The following is a 20,075-nucleotide window of genomic DNA, read 5'->3' as shown; positions in this document are numbered from 1 at the left end:
CTCACTTTTAATTGGGCTCAAGCCTTGCCCATCTCCGCAGCGAACCAATCAGCAAGTGACTTCCGGCGGCGGGGGCGGCCCGGCGGGGTGGGCGAGGCCGTGCGGCTGCGGGGGAGCGGCGCGTCCGGCCCGGCCCGGCGGGGCCCAGCGCTGAGCGGCGGCGGCGGAGCAACCCCGGGGCGGCCCCGGGCAGGAGGTGCTGCCGCTGCGGGTAATGGTGCACGGTACGGGGCCGGGGCGGAGCCGCGCGTGGGGAGGAGGCTGCGGAGTCTCCCGGGGAAACACCCGCGCTGCGGGGAAGGGCCGCAGCCACGGGGCCTGGGCTGTGCCGGGCCGGGCCGGGCCCCGCGCGTTTCACCCGCGCAGGGCACACGGTGCCGGCAGCTTGGGGGACAAACCCGAGGAAGGAACGCAACGAGTAATAGTCCCGGAACCCGCCCGGCACTTAGAGATGCAGACTCGCCGTGCTACTCACCCAGCGGCTCCGCTGCGGTGACAGCGGTCACAGCCGAGACCCCGGAGCAGCCGCCTCGCCCGGAGTGTCCCGGAGAGAGGATCCGGGGGCACCCCGAGGTGGGAAGGCAGCAGCCCTCCGAAAAGAAACTACGCCAAAACTTGACACCCTCTCCCCCCGCCAAAAAAAAATTAGGCCTACCAAAAATCCTGTGTTCTGCTGCTCTAGGAATCCCGGGAGATTTGGCTATTTTGCTGCAGTAAGACTACAAACACCTGGTTTGGTGGGGGAATTTTTTTTTTTTGGTCTTTCAGAAGCCGAAGCAACAAGTTAGTGTTGGATTAAGACTTGTTTTCGGCTTGATTTCAGGAAATGGTTGCTTAGGAAACTCATGTATAAAGCAAGGAAAATAATGAAGAAGGTTACATTGATGCTGGATAAAGATCGTTGCTATCAGTCTAAGATTTATGGTGAAACCCCAGTGAGAGCAAAAAAAAATTCACTAGGAAAGTAGCTAATACCAAGATCTTTGTTTCCTTTTTTTTTTTTTGCAAAAGCTTGTAACCTTTTCATGTAGCAGTGGCTTAAGAAAAAAGAGTGTTGAAGACAGAATTCTCTGTTCCTTTAGTTCCAGGGTGGGGAAAACCCATTCTGGACAGCAGAAACTGTATTCAACCCTTTTTTTTTTTTAATGTCATCACAGCAAGCTGGGTAACAAAAGAAAACAAGTGCAGAGAAGTACATTCGGAGGTATCAGGATACTTAGAAGAAACACTGTTGCCTTTTTGGGTTTTTTTGTTTGGGTTTTGGTTTTTTTTAATGAAATGGGTAGCTAATGTGGTGACCGTTAATTTTGCTCAGAAAACCTCAAACCTGAACAGAGCTGTTACTTGACTTCAACTTTACTTGAAAAATAAAGTAAATTATCTTCAGATGGGATTTGCAGTAGCTACTCCATACCTCAACAACAAAAGGACACTTTGATTTCAGAGCACTTAACTGGGTTATTGCCTGCTTTGGTGACATGGTCTAGTTTGGAGTGATGTTAAACCTCCTTGAAAATACACTTTCTTATTTTGCATGGCAATAGATACAATTCTATGTTCCCATTAAGCTGTTCCAGCAGTAATTGCAGTGACGAAATTATTTGCTCTAAGCTCCAGGTTTAATCTAATACTTGTGGTTTAAAAACTAGGGCTGTTTCCTAACAAGTGCTGGCAAAGCTTTGGTTTGTTTTGGGGTTGTTTTTTGTTGGGGGTTACTGACTTTTAAAAGTTAGAGTAATGGTTTTCTTGCTTGATATGGAAAAAATACACAGAAAATCACTGATTCAGCATAATTACGATACTATCAAATATGTTGAAAATGCTAAGAAGAAAGTACCCTTTGTCCTAATGTGTAAAGGATGAAGAAGGCTCTTCAAGAAAAGCAAAAAGTGATTTTGTTTGACTTTAAGTGATTAACAGATTGAGTTTTGAGGGTTCTCTTGAGTCACCTCAATATTAGTGGCGTGAGAATAAGTTCAAATAATTATTTAAAAACACTTTCTACAATTACAATCTAATACCTTATAACTCCACATATATAACCACCACAATCTTAACAGATTCACAATAAATACTATTCAAAAACCAAATAGAAAAAAACTCTCACCATATTAATAAAATCTTATACTAAAAGTCCAGATAGACTCTTACAGTAACTTGTTGTCATCTTATTGCAGGGGTTCCACATTGCTGTCGCCTTTTCACAAAAGTTTTATACCTTCTTGGTGTTTCTGCTGGGCAGCTCTTAGGGCACTTAGAGCACTGACTCTTTCTTCACAAAGCAGCCAACTAAAACCAGTTCCCTTCTCAACTAGCCAACCCACTCTTTTATAGCACTCTTCTTCCTTCGTTGCAGCTGTGGCTGGGTAAAATCAGGCCTGTTCCTAATCTTTGATAATTGGCCCAGCTGCAACTCCTTAGGGGTAAGATTACTTTCTACACTATCTTTATTTTGTTATATTCTATCCCCCTACATATATATAAATAACAAAAACCACTCCTCTTAATAAATCTAAAAAGCAAACCACAAAAGTGTTTTACCATGACCCACAAGGAACTTCATTCTCCCATTTAACTGGACTTGCAGATGAAAATCCTTTCAATAGCAGTGTCACAAACGTGTCTTAGGTGTAACTAATGACATTTTAGGTGTCAGCAGGTGCCAGGCTGGACATTGAATGAACTCTTGTTTGGTTCCCCAGCTTTGCGGGCCGGAGGCAGCGATGGAGCGCTTCGGGGTGAAGTCGGCGCCGTCGCGGAACCGCTCCAAGACCGCTCTGTACGTGACCCCCCAGGACCGCGTGACCGAGTTCGGCAGCGAGCTGCACGAGGACGGGGGGAAGCTCTTCTGCACCTCCTGCAACGTGGTGCTGAACCACGTCCGCAAGTCCGCCATCAACGACCACCTCAAGTCCAAAACACACACCAAGAGGAAGGCCGAGTTCGAGGAGCAGAATGTCAGGAAGAAGCAAAGGACTCTGACTGCCTCCCTGCAGTGCAACAGCGCTGCCCAGACAGAGAAAAGCAGCGTGATCCAGGACTTTGTGAAAATGTGCCTGGAGGCCAATATCCCCCTGGAGAAGGCAGATCACCCCTCTGTGCGAGCCTTCCTGTCCCGCTACGTTAAGAACGGCAGCTCCATACCCAAGTCGGAGCAGCTAAGGAAAGCCTATCTGCCTGATGGCTATGACAATGAGAACCAGCTCATCAACACTGAAGACCGTTGAGAAGAGAACTGTTTTCATCCTTGTTGTGAAGTTTTACATATTGATGGTGTGGTTTATTTTTATATTCATGCATATATACAGTGTTACATATTGATTTTACAAGCTATTTTGTATTCTTGTAGAAATGACAATCTACTCCCGAACTTGGCAGTGTGCCACAGATTGTTGCTAACCCTGCCTGAACTTCAGAGCTACATTGATGTAGAGCTCATGAGGAATGTAGGGAGCATCCCTGGCAAACACCTGATCTCTGTTCAGCTGTAACTGAAGCTGAGAAAAAGGCACTTGAAGGGTGGACCCCGGTTCACAGTGCATCTAAGAAGATGGTGTGGTAGGGATTGCTGCTCGTGGCAGTGGATTGCTGTGTCCAGTAACCTGTCCCTGAGTGACCAAGAAGAGGTGCTACACCTTTGAAATGCAAGAAGCTCTAGGATGGTTAGTTAAAATATCACTGCTCTGTTGGGGGAGGACTATTGCAACTTTCTATTCAAGCTTGGTTTACGTTTTGAAACAGGAAACATTTTTCTTCTAGAACTTTCTCTTATGCTGTTTGGTGCAACTGTGGATGTATTCATTATCCAGCTTAACCAGCCAGTCTCTTGTACTGACCTCTGAACTCCACCATTCTCATAAGGCTGGGAGTTCTGCAGGTTTGCCATGTCTGCTTTTCTAAAATCACCGTTCCTTTGTCTTGGTTTCACATGCCCCCTTCCATTTCAGTGCCAATATTTGAAAGCTGAGTAGACAAACCAGTAACTGAGTGTGGTTTGCAGTGCAGCTGCTGTCAAGTGAAACTTATGCTGGACCAAGTTCTTAGCAGAGATTACTGCCTTTTCCCTACTAGCAGGACAAAGCTAAATCTAAAATGGGGATGGTAGAGGCACTAAACTGAGGACTTGGGAAGGTTTTTTCATTGTACACAGGAGAAGAGGCTGCTCCATCTTCCCCTGAAGGTCCTTTACACATCTGGCCTTATCATCAGCCTTTCAGTCAAGGGAGGTGAAGTGTTTAAAATAGTTTTTAAAGCAGTTACTGCAAAGGTTCTTCAGTACTTGTAAACACAAGTAGGAAGGCAGATACATTTTGAACTTATAAGGCTGTATTTCTTACTCTGTGCCACGGCCACATCTATTGGACTGGCAGAAAGCAAAATGGGAAATTGAAGAATTTCAATAACGTTGCTCTCTCCAAAATCTAGTTAATAGTTACTAAGCTACTCCAAATGATGATGCCAAATAGTTCACTAACACAAATATTCCATAAAGGTTTGGAATTAAAGGAAGGAGTACTGTGCAAAGTGCTGGAATACAACTGACCTTTGCCTGCTCTAGGTCTCCTGGAGATGCTCTGGGTTCAGACAGGTGCCAAGCATCTCCTGGGAGCACAGGAATCTTCCCTCTCCATGGGTACAATGACATAAGGATGCTTTAACTCCTGAGTGTGGAGCCAGTTGTCCAGCTTCCTTTCCCCAGCAGAGTTTCACAGCAGTTTATATACAGCAATACCAAGGAATTGCTGAAAAGAGACAAAATAACCAGATTATTCTGAGTTTAGAGCTATTTCCCACTTGTATCTAGAGCAGTCTCCTTTGCTGGGCTGAGAGAGACTTACATACTTAGTAACAACTATTTTTTTGTGCAATTAGTCTGCAGAAATGCACTTGTGTTCCTGCTATAAAACCAGCTGGAATAAATGGACAAAACTAAAAAGCAGAAGGTTTCTTACCCATATGCATCAATCCAGGGGTGCTCAGCCCACGGCTGGTCTAGGACTTCAGACAGATATAACAGTAGCAACTTTTTAATCTAATCCTAGAGATGAAGATATGCCTTCCTAAATATAATTTTTTATTGCACAAGTTTGGGTTTACCTTAAAATCCTTAACTGCCTTGGGCTAGAACTGTTTAATAAATCTTCTGAAGCCAAGTGAAAGGTAAACTGCCAATGGCCTTTTCTGTCCTGACAAGAACTGAAAGTATTTTCTCACAGCTGCTGTTTCCTTACAGTGAAACAACATCCTTGCTTTAATTTTCAATCTTTATTGAAACCTCAGCAATGCTATCTTAGAATTGAAGCAAATGGAGAATAATGGGAGATTGAGAAAAGAAAAGAAAAGAAAAGAAAAGAAAAGAAAAGAAAAGAAAAGAAAAGAAAAGAAAAGAAAAGAAAAGAAAAGAAAAGAAAAGAAAAGAAAAGAAAAGAAAAGCAGCTAGAGAAATGGGATGGTCAAAAGGAATTTGGGCTAGTTCACTCAGTTTTGCTAACATGGGATTTTCCAGGCTGCACCCTGTAACAATTTTATATAGGATTAGATGCTGTGTGTTCTTCCCTTGACTGACAGACTGACAGACATTTTGAAAGCTTCATGGGAACATTAAATAGGCTCTTGCATAACTGAAAAAAAAAAAAGAAGAAACAAAATCAAGTTGCTTCCAAATTTACAGTTTAACATAAAAATGAAGCAATTGGCAAGTGTGATGGACTCAATTTGCAGGACACTGCTGTCTTAATAATAGGATATTTTCATTTAAAAATAAAGCCACAATACTTTTCAAGCTTTTTTGAAAATCAAGGTGTTGATCCATTGCAACAAACATTAATAATGGAGTAAAGCTATGAAAAATAAAGCACTTCCATGTAATCTAGAAAGAATGAATAAGTTTAAAATCATGAATATAACCCAAATCATGAAGGCATTTTTAGAGAAAATATGAGTAGGTGGTTGCATTCTATCATGAAACAGAGTCCTGCAAACACTTAAATTCAGAACATATTTTTGCCAGTATGGCTGCAGATGGATAAAACATAACTTTCTTTTAATTGCTGTTGATCTCAGGGAAGATTTACAGCAGAAGTTTTCTCATCTAAACCTAAGGAAGAACTAAATCCTAGTTTTGAGGCTGTGATGGAGTTGTTTGCACAGTTTCCATGGGGGATTAATTTCTTGTGCAAGAATGTAAAGAAGAAAACTCAGAAGTAAAGAGAGGATGGTAACAGTGTCAACTTTTCATTTTACATCCCAAATGTAGGGACAAGCTCTAAGGGATACTTTCTGCCATGTGGTTTTAGGAATATATTTGAACTCTAAATGTAACAGAAAAAGAATTAAAAGAAATAATTTCTTCTCTGACCAATACTTAAATTAATTTAGCCAAGTTAGCTGAAATTACTCCCAAGTGTTTTTCTTGAAACAAAACTTTTCTCTGTTGTGTGACTCCTTACATTGACACACCATGACAGTTTCAGCTTGCATGTTCTTGAAAATACGGGAGCAAGCTTCAGAATTTTTAATCATTTTGAAGCCTGTAATTTGGCAGGTCCCATGGGAAGGTGAAGCATTCAGTATGATAAAAGGCAATAGTTTTTCAGTGGAGAGAGAAACTTGTTCTGCACAGTATGGGATATTCTCATGATAGAAAGGCTGGTTTTAGCCAAAACCCCTTTTAGCAATTCTGTTGAACTGAAGAGTGAGATGCTCCCTCTTGAGTTTTACAGCATAATGAGCTGATTTTCAGGAAAAAGGAAAAAAAAAAAAGCTGGAAGTTTGTCAAGGATAATCTCTATTTATATTTACATATAAAAAGAGGCAAGGCTCACTGTTGTTGCATTCACATTGTACTCACTGCTACTTACTCTGTGTAATTTGAGTGCTTGTTGTCTTTGTACAATTTTAAAGTCGTGTCTAACTTCCAAAATATTTTTATTTTAACAAAGTTTCTCACTGTAATAGTGCTGTTAGAGTTTAGTCTCTTTTGGTCTGATGAAGATGCTTTATTTTTGTTTTGGTGGTAGGGATGTTTTGTTGATGGTGAGTGGCCACAGAAATGGTTTTATTTAAAAAAATAAGTCATGAACTTATGATTAGATACTAGAGTGAGGCTGAAGATACCTGAGTCCTGCAGTGCCACAAGACTTCCTGTAGGAACAGTAAGACCAGAGTAAGTGATTTAAGTTTTTATATTAAAACAATACTGGAGAGAACTACTTTACATTGTAAAGTTTTCACTTGGTAATGAAAAAACGGTCTCTTAAAAAAAAAATAAAGGTATTCCTTTTTTATAGAATTTATGCATAGTCTCTTATTTTACCAATCAAGTGGGGACAGGAAAATTTAAGGAGCTGCTGCTGTAGCCTAAGATAACATCAGATATTGAAGCATTTGGTTGATTTACCTGTGCAATGACACTGAAGTCTGTTTCAGGACTGGTTATACAAAACCTCTGCTTCCTGTCAATTCCTGATTTTCTTGATGGTGACAGAAATTCCCTAATGATGCCTTCTGCTCCAAGTGAATACCAGGTGGAATGATTTTTGTACGTATTGACACTGCAGTAAACCATTTGTAGTACAGGATCTTGCAGCTACCCAAGGCCTCAGATCTTTTCAGGAAGGGCTTCTGCGGTGTGGAAGAAACCAAAAAGGTCACAGTTTGATCCCTCTCCCTTGGGGACTTCATGAAAATTGAGCAAATAACATCAACCCTTTAAAAATTATCATCATCAAGCGTGGGTTTGATTGTTTACACATTTCTTTTCCTGAATTCTGACCTGTCTTGATATCTCAGGATGGATCAATGATAAATTCAGGCAACCTCTTGACTGATGAATTTATGAACCATCATTTTCTCATTTTCAGTCATTTCCAGGTCACAGCACATTAAGATCAAGTGCTTTTTGTTGTGAAATGGAAAAGCAGAATAGAAATAAATATACTCTTTGTAAAATTTTCTTGTGTGGACAATTTGTGTATGAAACAGCACATGCACACTTGCAAAATCAATATATCAGTCAGGATTTTTGTGGAAGCTGATGCAGAACCAGGTGAAGCAAATATTTAAAGCTCATGTAATTAGGCCATGCTAAATTTTGATGGTATCATTTTACCTTTTTAACTGAATCAAGGCACTTCAATCCATATCCAGGATGCAGTAGGTTCACACACAGCTTTCAGGCCACAGTGATATTGATAATTAGGTCTGACATTTGTTATTTGCATAGGCTGAAGGAGAGACAATCTTTGACAGTTTTTGGGTTTTTTCCCTCATCCCACCACTTTTTATACAAGGGGTCTGGGATTTGTAGCTCGTGTGACCACGTCTTTCATATGTGCAGGCACATCTCAGGTAGAAGCAGAAAGTGCAGGATGAGAGTTGGAATAGAGAGAGCTACTGCTGCTCAGCTGAAAATACTGTTCAGTAGTTCTGTTCAGAGCTGGAAAAAAAGTATTTAGGGACTTTGGAGGTTCTTAGGAGGGGTTTGTATATTGGTTTGCCTCAAGTGGTTTTTTTATCTGTCCTCCAGTGTACAAAATAGCTCCAATTCAGCATTCAATTACACTGCAGTAACTGACACCTTCTCACCTCAATTCTTCTATAATTAGCTCTAAATTGCTTCTTCCCTCCCCTTACTTCTGAAGCCTGTCATTACTCCAAGACAAATTCAACACCTACAATACCCATGGCTGCACTTAGGGAAGTGTTTTACAGACAACAAACCCCCAAGTGGAGCTTTAACCAGCTCTGGACAGAATGAACCCAGCCCCCTCATGAGAGCACCCAAGCTGAGCCTACAATCCACAACCTGGCTCAAGAGGTGTGCTTTCGTTTAATCAGGCTCAGCTCATCTCCTGATACTGAGACTGCTGAGGGAAAAGTGGGGAGATGCAAAGAATCTCATGTTGTGAAGGACTTGCATCAAAATGAAGGAGCTGACCCCCTCCTCTAACAGGGAATTAGAGGAGTAAAACTGCAGGGGCTACCTTGGCTGGTGCAGCAGTAAATCCTGAGCTCTGGGATCACCAGTGACAGGCAAGGAGCTGATGGGACACTGGAACATGGCTGTTCCTTTAAGGCACTAAAACCTCCTTCACGCAGTGTTAAAAGGTAATTTTCAGCAGACTTCCTGCAGCCCACTCTCAGAACGCTGTGTCTCACTCTGTGGTTTCCTGCAAACAGGAAAAAAGCAGCCCCAAAATAGAACATTGGTCTTGTCAGAAGAGAAACTGAGGTGGAACAGAAAGAACACTGCATAAATTATGGTTGGGTTTTTCTTTTCACTTGCCTTCAGTAAAGTAGCAACAGCACTGACAAAGGGGACTGAATCAGGTAAAAAACGCTTCTGTTTGTAGCAATCCTCAGGTCTGAACTTCACCCCATGTTTTTGGAGCCTTTTCCTCCAAAATAATCATATCTAATACAGAGAACTGTGCTAGTTGTGTTTAAATGGAATAAGTTCTTTGAACTCAATTACACTGAATGAGGATTTTTAAATACCTGACATTTCTTAGGATTCAACAAAGAAGTTACTGAGTTTACTACAGACAGTGAAAATCAGTGCTCACCTGGTGACATTCTGCCATCTCCCTTTCCTAATGACACAGTTTAGGATTAGGACTCTTATTCCTTACTTTGACAAGTACTTATTCTGTATTTTTAGCATTTACTATCCCTTGAAACATGCTTTTAAAGCAAAACTATACTCTTGCAGTGTCTCAAATCCATGGACCGAGTTAAAAAACAGAATTAAAAATGTAAATTATGATTTGGAGATTGAAAAGATCTCATTTGTATCTTAATGGTATCATAAAAATAAAATGGCTCAAGGTGGTAATTAAGTCTCAACAAGAGAAAAACTTCCCTGAATAACCAATTTTTCTTTCAGAGCTGGCTGTGGATGCAGCCACCAGGTGTCTTCAGTGCACAAAAATACAATTTGTGGTAGGAGTGTTTTGGCTCAAGTGGAGCCCTGCTGTGTGTGCAGTTACACTCAAGTTCTCTTCCATAAATATTTTCCATTTAGGCTGGATTGGAGTTTTTGTCAGGCTTTTTCAGCTCCTCATAACATCAGTAGGATTCTCCTGATCACACCATCCAAACACAAAATTTTCAATAGAAAAAAGAAATCCAAACATAACATTTCAGAAAGTGATTCCATTATTTTCTCAAAAATATTACTCTGGAAAAAAAAACCCTGATAACTTAGACTTTGGTAAGCATTTCCATCATAAGCAGAGGTGACAATTGCTATATACAAAATTCCTGTTTGCCTTCAATTTGGTTCAAACTTTATGAAGAAACTTGGCGTGGGCAAAAGTTGTTGGGAAGGTTCAGCTAAGTGCTTCAATGTCTTAAAAATACTGAAAGAAAAAAACAATCTTAAAAGACATGCTGAGAAAGCAACACACAAAATCCAAATTACTTGTCCTTATGAAGATTCTGAGAACAAGCACCAGAAACAATCCTCCCTTACAGTGCAGATTGCTGTGTTAATAATGAATTTTTTCAACTTCTTAATTGATTGATGTTGAATTAGAACCATGCAGAAGCACTGAATACATTTAAAATCCTGCTTTGCATCCCTCCTCTCTGCTATGTTGCTTCTTGCAAAATAAAAATTTCACGTACAGGAGGATCTTTAAAAAAACAAAAAAACCCTGCAGCTTTGTTCATTACTCTATGAGGGGAGGCAGGAGGCAGAGAAGAGGAGATGTTTTTTAAACCCTCAGGATCACCTTCTCTTTCCAATGCCCAGACAATAAAGGTTTCTCCAGTCATGTTGATAAAAAGGATATTCCTGTAGATTCTTCAGAAAACACTGGCTCAGAGAAATTATCAAGTTTACAATAAGATATGGCCTCATAATTAAACCTGTCTGTAGCTATTAAACATTACAGGTGGAGAACAGAAACCAAAGCAGTGCTCAGTGCACCCTGCAAATAATGGGTCTTATTTTATTACCATAGCAGAGCCTCCTAATTTAACTGAAGAGGAAGATAACGATAATAACTGAAAAATATTCAGTAAGTGGCCAGGTAAGAACTCCAGCACCTGAAGACAAAGTACTTTTGAACCACAGCCAAAGGTTTTCGTAGCATTCAACCCTGAGCTTGAAATTCCAGAAATCCTACAAGCTCTCTAGGCCCAGTCTGCAGTCAAATTAATTTGACAGTATATCTGCAATTATTTAGCTTAATCACATATAATTATCATCCCACTTTCAACTCTAAGTTTTTGAGTAAAAGGCTCTGCTAATTTGGACTGATGTGAGGACTACACTGTGCCCAGAACCCTCCTGTGATAAAGCACTGCTAAAACGACACAAATTACTACAAATATCAAAATAATGTTTATAGGAGCATTACACAAATAAAAGTCTTGCAAGTCAGTCTCTACAGAACCATGATAGAATTTTTTTTTTAATGCACTTCCATCTTACCCCTTCTAAACCTGTTTGGTTTTTATTTTGGTCAAAAGTAAGCTGGGAGTTGAAGTCAACTTATTTAAGCTTTGTATCCACAGACAAAACAATGAGAGCCCCACCAAACCCTCCAGGGTACACCAGAAAATCTACATTAGTGTTTCTTTAAAATGGGGGGGGGGGGGGAAGTGCAAAGCACTAAAATTCAATTTCTATTTGCAAAATTGCATTCCTCAAAAAATCCCAATGGCAATATAAATATGTAAAATTACTAAAATAAAATTTTCCATCATTCCTTGAGAAGCCATCTCTGAAGCTCAGGGAAGGTGTCTAATGAGTTGCAGAACTGTTGTGCTCATTATAAGGGATTGAAGAATTGGAGAATCATCCTTATCTGTTGCTAGAACATATGCTGGAAGAGATGAGAAGTTCAGTACCCTGAGTAGTAAAAATATCTGACAGCTATGTGAGAACATGTGAAACAATTCCTAACCATGCGTTCACATTTTGCATTGTATAAAGTGCCACTGCATTTCCATCTGTGCACTGATCCAAACTTCCTCCAAGTGCTTTTTGTGCTTCTGAGCATCTGTGTATTTTAACCAGGCTCTTTCTTCTTCTCTGAAGGTCAGAGGGACGTGGAAGACTCTGGTCCTTAATCCTGGCCAAAGTGATCCATGCTGAGAACGCTGATCCTGGGAGAGGAAAGAACTTTTTAAGCCAACAAAAGGATACCTTAACACTGCTGCTTGTAAACTTGCAGTTTGTGGTGAATGCTGATGGTGTAAAATGATCCTGGTTCTGACCAATGACAACTGAAGACTACAAATTAAAAGTGATACGTGTGCTTGGCTTGTAGAAGTGAGACTCTCTGGTGTGTGGCATTGGTTATGTCAGAGGATATTAGATCATTATGAACCCATTGATATTTTGTTCCCTAGTTCAGTTTTTGGGTTCATTTCTTTTTTGATGTTTTGCTTGTATGAGTAAGTTCCTGCCATTAACAAAGGGCAGATTGCATTCATTTTAGTGTTTACCAAATGGCAACTCTGTTTAATTTTCTTCATGCCTATTACCTGGCAGGTGAAGAGAAGTTATCAAGATTTCCTAAATCTGAGGATTGTCAGCATCTCTTGTCCAGCTTGCCTGGAAAGTACTCGTGTGCCTTTTAAGCCACTTTTCTTCATTGTTTCCAGAATTTCATCTGCAATGGAAAGTGCAGTGTTTACAAATGAGTTTAAATTGGTTATAGAAGGTAGTTCTAAAATATTTGTCAAGCTGCAGAGCAAAGTTTATAAACTCTGTCCTCCTACTCTTTCAGACAGGAACTTTTATGCAAAATAATCTCTCACCAAGCACAAATAAAGTTAACAGTTTACAAACCAAAGTTCAGTATTTTGCCAGAATTCTGTCTGAAGCTAAACTGTAGGAGAAATTTGTAGCACCTTCTCACAAAAGCTGCTAAATAAATCAGATGTGAAGAATAATCTTGTCATTACATGATTTGTGGCCATTAAGCATTAAATCACAAGGAACAATTCCAAATCTTTTCTCTACACTTGTAAAATGAAAGACATCACATCTCCCACTAAGCCTTTTCAGTTAACACCACCATTCTCTTCCATAAGAAAGAACTGGTCTGGCATCATTAATTAATTCAGACTTAATTAATCCACCTTTCAGACTTGGAACTGAACTCCTGCAAAGCTTCTGGGGTCCCATACACTTTCACTTTCCAAACTAGCTTGGGGAGTTCTTAGTTTTGATAAATTTGCTTGCATTTTCAGTCTAGCTGTGATAAATAAATTTTGATTTATAAAATTTTTATAAATTTTGATTTATACCATATTAAACCTGGTTTGGCCCATCTGAATTTCAAGGACAGTGATCACCTGGATTATTTTCTTTAATTGTGACCAAGTAGAATAATCCTCCTGGTGAAAGCAGGTCTGGTACTAATGGGAAAACCCTATCCATTACTTCTCTGCCCTGTTTGCCCCCAGCCCAGGATGCTTCTATTCCATGGCTTTTCACCTAGGAAGAAGGAAAGCAAAGATTGTCAGAAAACAGAATGACAGAAGTGTCACAACAACAGACAGTAGCAATACTGTTTTTAATGTGTATTTCAGAGTTTTCCTACCTCTTCAGAAGGTGTTACCACATATGGTGGGTTAAACAGCAGCAGATCAACCGTCCCATTTAATCTTGGAGATAATCCTTTGACCTGCAGGTGAAGTTGATGATTGTGTGGGGTTTCTTTTTGGGAACATAAAGAATGCAAATGTTTTGTAAAAGTACAGTTACATAGTGCAGTTGTTCAGCTATTTTAAATCCCATTTATTGTGGCCTATCTACATCCTCTTTTATAAATATATAAAAGGGTTAAAGAGAAAAATTAGCTTTTCTCCATATCAATTTTTAAGAGTCTAAAGATAACAACAGACCAAAGTTCTAAATAAATCAGCAAAGGCTAAGATCCAAGATCTGCATAACTTTAGACAAAGGGCTATGACAATGTCAGGCCACTATAGAATTCCTCATCCAGCCCTTTCCAAACTAAATCTACAGATTTATTTAATTGATACAAAGAATTTTTAGAGCTTAATTTTGAATTTTAGAGCTTGAGTAGCTGGTTGGGGTTTTTTGACAGGGGGTGATGTCCTGTTGGAAGTCCCTTCCAAACCTAACTATTGTGTGACTCCATGATCTCCGATAAGTATTAAAAAATTACACAAACTATGAAGGAGATACTATTGAAACCTCTCTCTTACCAAGTCAGTGATGACAGGCTGCAAGTGAACATTGTTAAGCAGAGCTGTCTCCTGAGTACAGTAAGCTGCCATGGGGTTGATATCTGTGCATCTAAAAAGGAAATATTACAAAGTGTAAGTTTTAGGCTTCTGTACCTGGAAGTTTAACCCTATGAACCATAAACTAGTTCACAGAATTACAGAATATTCTGAGTTAAAAGGATTAAACCCAGCAAACACAAGTGTAGGCTTAAAAATTTGTCTGAGAAATGGGAAAATGGATTTCTAGTCACAGCACTAGTCACTTGTTACAGAAGTAAATAATTTAGGCTGCACCACAAGCTCAGAAATGCTCAACAGGATCTCTTTGCTTTCATTTATGTATCTGTAAAATTGAGAAAAGAATAATTTTTAAAATGTGAAAATGATAAATATGTATGAGAGGGGTAAGCATCCTGGGCTAGCATCCTTTATTATTGCACACAACAGTTTAGGTGCTGTTATACTTACATGTACAGAGCACTGGTTCCAAGGATAGAAGAAGCCAGAAATGTTGAAACCACACCAGATCCAGATCCTATTTCAAGGCAGATCTCGACTCTAAAGAGAGAACACTCTGGATTACTTTAGTTTGTAACAGACACGGGATTGGTCAAGACAACATTATAGAACATGCTGTCCTCTCAAACACGTTGAAGAATCACAGAACTTCTGGAGCTGAAAGGAACCCCCAAGGATCATCCAATTCAACCCCTGGCCCTGCACAGACACCCCAACAATCCCACCCTGTGCATCCCTGGGAGCGCTGTCCAAAGATTCTCTGATCTATGTAAGCATGGTGCTGTCACCATCCCCTGGGGAGTTTTTCCCAGCGCCCCACCAGCCTCCGGGAGAAGAACCTTTTCCTGATATCCACCCTAGCCCCTCCCGACACAGCTTCAGGCCATTCCCTCAGCTCACACAGAGCAGGACCAGTGCTGGCTCCTCTGCTGCCTCTCATGAGAAAGCTGCAGACAGCGACGACGCTTCCCCTTCTCCGGGCTGAGGTAGCCGAGTGCCCTCAGCCCCTTCCCCATGTCTCACCCCCCCTGGAGCTCCCTCATGGCTTTAACACCCCCTCATGGCCAGCAATCCCCCCTCAGCTCACCTCTCCCCACTCTTCCCCATGTCTCACCCCCCCTGGAGCTCCCTCATGGCTTTAACACCCCTGTGCCAGCAATCCCCCCTCAGCTCACCGCTCCCGGCCCTTCCCCATCTCCGCAGCCCCTCTGGAGCTCCCTCACGGCCCCTGTGCCAGCAATCCCCCCTCACCTCACCTCTCCCGGCCCTTCCCCATCTCCGCAGCCCCTCTGGAGCTCCCTCACGGCCCCTGTGCCAGCCATCCCCCATCAGCTCGCTCCTCCCGGTTCCCCTGCCCGCCCTGCCCTACCGAGCCTCCCGCAGGCTGTCCGCGTCCCGCTCCAGCGCATCGAGCAGCAGGAAGGTGTCCTCGGCCGGCTCGTACACGTCCCGAAAGGGCCCCCGCGGGCCCAGGTGCTCGTACCGCGGGGTGGGCAGCGCCATGCCGGCCCGCATCCGGGGGAAGGGGCGGGACAAGGGCAGGAACGGGCGGGACGCACCCCAGTCCCTTCAGCGTCCCTCTGTGCTGTTTGGATGTGCTCGAGCCGAAATTGCAGCGGGAGCGCTGGCGTCTGATGGCCTCGATCCAACACTGAGCACCCTCGGTGTGTTTTATGTGCGATCCCCGCCGTCGGTGCCCCTGAGGGACGAGAGAGAGGGGCGGTGCTGCTCCTGCTCCTGGTTTCGGTGTCGGCTTCTCAAATGGTGATTCCATCACCGGAACGACCACAGGGAGTCAGCACAAACCCGAGGGAAAGAGCTGCTGAGGAAGTTTCTGAAACGCACGGGGGAAACCCTTATATCCAAAAAAAGTTCTGTTTTCTAATAATAAAAGGACTGTATTTCTGTGATTCTTAGCCAACAACACTAGACAGCATCCTTATGTACCAAGCATCTGAATTTCAAGAAACACCGATTGGTTTGGGTTGGGAGGGACATTTAAACTCCGTGATCAGACACCTTCCACTATCCCAGGTGGCTCCAAACCCTGTCCAACCTGGCCTTGGACACTTCCAGGGACCCCGGGGCAGCAACAGCTTCTCTGGGCACCCTGTGCCAGCCTCACTCAGTAAAATAATTTCTTCCTAATATTCATTCTAAAGCGACTCTCTATCCATTTGAATTCTCCACTGTCCTGTCACTCCAGCCCCTTGTCAATAGTCTCTCTCCAACTTACTTGCAGGCTCCCTTCAGTTACTGGAAAGCTGTAATTAGGTCATCCCGAAGCCTTTTCTTTTCCAGGCTGAACAATCCCAATTCTTTCAGACTTTCCCTCCAGCAGAGCTGCTCCATCCCTCTGATCATCCTAGTGCCTCCTCTCTCCAACAGCTCCAGCTCTTTCCTGTGCTGAGACCCCCAGAGCTGGAGGCAGTAATTAAGGATTGAGGAGAAATTTCAGGCCACAGATTGGATAAATTATTTTCTCAATGACACCCAAAAACATTCTGATCAAAAGCAGAAGAAAGAGCTGAACAGATTGTAATTCCCATTAAATGTCTCTGCTGGATTATCAATGCTCCGAACACTCAAATTCTGAGTGAGGTAACTCTCTAGGTCAGTGAAGGAAAAGGTGATGTTAACAAAGTCAGTGAAATCAAATATCCAGAGATTAAAATTCACAGATCCAAAGATGAGGTTTTGATTCAAGAATCATTTTTGTCCTATCATGGAAATGAAACCCCACAGCTTTATCTTATAATAGGCTTCTTGCTCCACTATTTAAAATAAGCAATTGTAGAAACTCAGAAGTTCAGAAAATTTCAGTTTCCAGAGTAAGTTTATTCATGGACCTGATCTTGTACTAATATTACCTTTTAATTTAAAATGTTACTTTCTCTTCAGGAGACAATACCAGCTGTAGTAGATCCTCATTCATTTCATCTGCCTTCCCAAAGGTTTGCTGGTGTGCCAGAGAAACAATACTTGTAAAACATATTAAGCTTCCATAAAATTCCATTCCTTTGGCCAAATGAAGTCATGTTAAGAGACAGAATTTTGCACTGTGTCCATATTAGGAAAATTAATTCTTTGGATATATTTTTTTAATCTCTCCAGGTGGTCAAGCTTTGGAGTGCAGTAGGAGAAATGACTTCACCTCCTTCAGCTGTACTGCTTATTATTTTTGGCTGTTTTATACTTCATGAAATCTGGTTAATTATTATTGGGGGCTTTTTTAAATACTTCTAAGTCCTTGTGGGTGCATTTTATAAAACATTTATTTTTACTGCTTACATAACTACCTACCTAAAATGTTTTTCTTGGTGGACAACTGTACTGTTTTTGCCAAAACAGATTCTCTTTCAATTTTGGGAAATTGTTGTAAAGCTGATATTCCCGTTTTTCAGCGGTGCCTGTGCCATGTTATTAAACTGGGCTTTGTGGAGATGAATAATTGATCTTGACAGGAATCATAACCATTTGTTTACACTGAGCTGTATGGCTTGATCCCATCTGGAATTCAGTGCCATGCCTCTTATACAGAATCCTTAACCCATGATTTCCTCAAAGTCTTCCTCTGTAAAATTCTCAAACATTTCACAAATGCATCTCCTGGAAGAGACCTAGGGCCTGTGCTAGACCTGGGAATTCTCCTGTTTTGCTGCATTTGAGGAAGTAGAGCCATCAGGATAGATACAAAGAGCAGAACTGCTAAGAGAAGGCTGGAAGAAACCTCATAATTTCTTTCTTCAACTGAGCAAGTATCTTCCTAAAAGTAGATCGTTTCCTTGCCATCAGAATTTCTAATTAAAAGATAACACTTTAGTGCTCTAATAATTAGAAACCTTGTAGATCCTGACATAAATACAGAAGGGATAGATTTTACACTCATTCTTCTGGCAAGTATGTAAACTTAAGCAATTATTTTCACAGTTTTTCTTGGTGGATTTGTAGGCAAAGAGAAGTTTTCATCAGCTCTTGTTCTGCTTGACTAAATAAAACATGCTCTTAAAATTTTCCTGTCACAAGACATTATTTTCATTTCTCTTACCACACTTCTAGACTTTCTGCATGTGGATCCAAGTCTGACTTCACCCTGAATGTGACTGGCACAAAATGTTACAGTTAATACCTTACGGATGCTTTGAATAATTTACATGCTTCATTATCTCTTGTGGAACTTTCATGGTTCATGCCAGGCTCATGGCTGAACTTGCTTTGCAGAAATGTTTTTTGCCCTTTTTTGATCATCTGGTTTTCCTAAGTTTTCCTCAATAATTTCCAAATAACTTAACACAAAGTGAGAATTCTGTAGCATTTTATTGGTTTTAATAGGTCCCTTTTTCCATGCCTATTGCTCATACTCTGATAATTTCATTTTAAATTGATGTCTCCTGATTTCTTGTTGTCATCCCAGTGTTGCCAAGGATTCTGATAAAAACACTAAGCACAATCAGCCCCAGGACTGAAATTTCAGGAGTCACCAGTAGTGACTGAATCTGTCACTATTCCTTTTCAGTATAGTATGTGACTAATTTATATTCAGTTTCTTCTTCACTTCATGCTCCTGCTGTGAATTCCAGCTTAGTTCTTGCTTTTCCACATTACATCACATCTCAAGATGCATGGGAGCTGAAGCAGATTAATTTTTGGTGTTTAAAAATGGAGACAGACACCGCAGTAATGTAGCAAGGTGACCTGCCTCTGCCACATGGCCAAAATCATCACTCAGCTGTTATTTTTAATTGTTATCCCAGGTCAGTGGTAGAGGTCCTGCTGTTTTCCTTCTTGTCCTCTTGGACACGTGTCCAAACTTTTTTGTTCTAGTATTTAATATCTTCAATAGAAATATAGAATCATAAAATTGCTTGGGTTAGAAGGGAGTTAAAAAATCATCTTATTCCATGACCTGCCATGGGCAGGGACACCTTCCATTAGACCAGGTAACTCCAAGCTCTGTCCAACCTGGCCTTGAACTTTGAATTTTGATCATTCTTATTTTACATTATATATTTTGGCTTCTAAGACAGAGCTTTTTTAGTAATCAGTCTTTTACCCTATTTCTTTTCAACACTATCTCATGCTTGAGATGGTTGTTTAACCAATAAGCTTTGAAGATTATTCCTGCTCTCATTCATTCCATCTCTCAGCTCAATCAAATGCTTTCATCTCTTTTGGACCTTGGCATCCTTGAATAACATGCTCATCACTTAACCAAGACCAAAATAATATCATCTTTTTACTGCTTTCCTGGCTATTAAGTGAAGGACCACTGCTGCTGCTGATGTGAAAACCACTTGGATGTTACTCATTTCCAGTCTTTGGATAATTCACTTCTTTTTCCAACTGTCACATTTCCCAATGACCCTTTCTAATCATACCTGAGTTCCCTAACCTACCAAACTACAAATCTTGGGGTTTATCATCCATATAACTCTCCATTCTCCACAGATACTGTCAGATGAGTCAAATCTGGGTTTACAGAGTTCTGTAAGGTGAATAGCTCAAATCTCTTATCACTTCCCTGCTTCCCTCCTGACTGATGAAAATCCTTGCCCTTACATCATTCTGCAGTATATCATGGCACAGCTGTGGGATTTTTAGACCTGCTAAGGAATGGTCCAGGCATGACATATTAGAGAGCAGGAATGCTGGATGCTTGTTTACAGGCCTTCCTGAAAAGATCCTGGAGTGCATAGTAGGCTTTAAAAACCAATTGCAAGCTCTTGAAGGAATTATTACATCACTCCAACACTGAAATGCAGCTGCCTCAGGGGAAAGGCAGGGAATTTTTAACAGTGCATAGAAGTATTTCAGCACTTCAGGAGAGAAAGTGAATAATGCCA

The 20,075-nt window shown here is 41.2% G+C and overlaps 2 protein-coding genes across 4 annotated transcripts; one reads left to right on the top strand and one right to left on the bottom strand.

Annotated features, from left to right (window-relative positions):
• Positions 1 to 88: 88 nt before the first annotated feature.
• CGGBP1 (CGG triplet repeat binding protein 1) lies at positions 89 to 5,433 on the top strand. 3 transcript variants are annotated; one of them, XM_030234324.2, is made up of 2 exons: positions 89 to 196; positions 2,703 to 5,433. In XM_030234324.2, exon 2 carries the CDS (start codon positions 2,724 to 2,726, stop codon positions 3,225 to 3,227), a length of 504 nt encoding a protein of 167 aa, XP_030090184.1. In that variant the 5' UTR covers positions 89 to 196; positions 2,703 to 2,723; the 3' UTR covers positions 3,228 to 5,433. The 3 variants fall into 3 exon arrangements, with proteins under 3 accessions (XP_030090184.1, XP_030090182.1, XP_030090183.1); XM_030234322.2 differs by having other exon boundaries at positions 89 to 211; XM_030234323.2 differs by having other exon boundaries at positions 89 to 224.
• Positions 5,434 to 11,392: 5,959 nt separating this feature from the next.
• On the bottom strand, positions 11,393 to 15,757 carry N6AMT1 (N-6 adenine-specific DNA methyltransferase 1). The gene is made up of 7 exons (XM_009092689.4): positions 15,602 to 15,757; positions 14,683 to 14,772; positions 14,194 to 14,284; positions 13,563 to 13,646; positions 13,315 to 13,456; positions 12,499 to 12,626; positions 11,393 to 12,117 (listed from the first exon to the last, which is right to left on the bottom strand). The coding sequence occupies exons 1-6, from the start codon at positions 15,745 to 15,747 to the stop codon at positions 12,520 to 12,522; spliced, it is 660 nt and encodes a 219-aa protein (XP_009090937.2). The 5' UTR covers positions 15,748 to 15,757; the 3' UTR covers positions 11,393 to 12,117; positions 12,499 to 12,519.
• Between the last annotated feature and the right edge of the window lie 4,318 nt (positions 15,758 to 20,075).

Source organism: Serinus canaria, chromosome 1 (genome assembly GCF_022539315.1).
Source record: "Serinus canaria isolate serCan28SL12 chromosome 1, serCan2020, whole genome shotgun sequence".
Classification (NCBI taxonomy): Eukaryota; Metazoa; Chordata; class Aves; order Passeriformes; family Fringillidae; genus Serinus; species Serinus canaria.
Note: the sequence above shows the minus strand (reverse complement) of the source record. Positions and strands in the feature narration are given on the sequence as shown.

Excerpts from the sequence above, each read along its gene's own strand:
- N6AMT1 (XM_009092689.4), bottom strand. The coding sequence starts at position 15,747 with ATGCGGGCCGGCATGGCGCTGCCCACCCCGCGGTACGAGCACCTGGGC. Across the intron at positions 13,647-14,193 it reads AGCCTGTCATCACTGACTTG|GTCAAAGGATTATCTCCAAG; the intron begins GTAAGAGAGAGG and ends CTTCACCTGCAG. Across the intron at positions 12,627-13,314 it reads AATTAAAGAAAATAATCCAG|ATGAAATTCTGGAAACAATG; the intron begins GTGATCACTGTC and ends TTTCCATTGCAG.
- CGGBP1 (XM_030234324.2), top strand. The coding sequence starts at position 2,724 with ATGGAGCGCTTCGGGGTGAAGTCGGCGCCGTCGCGGAACCGCTCCAAG.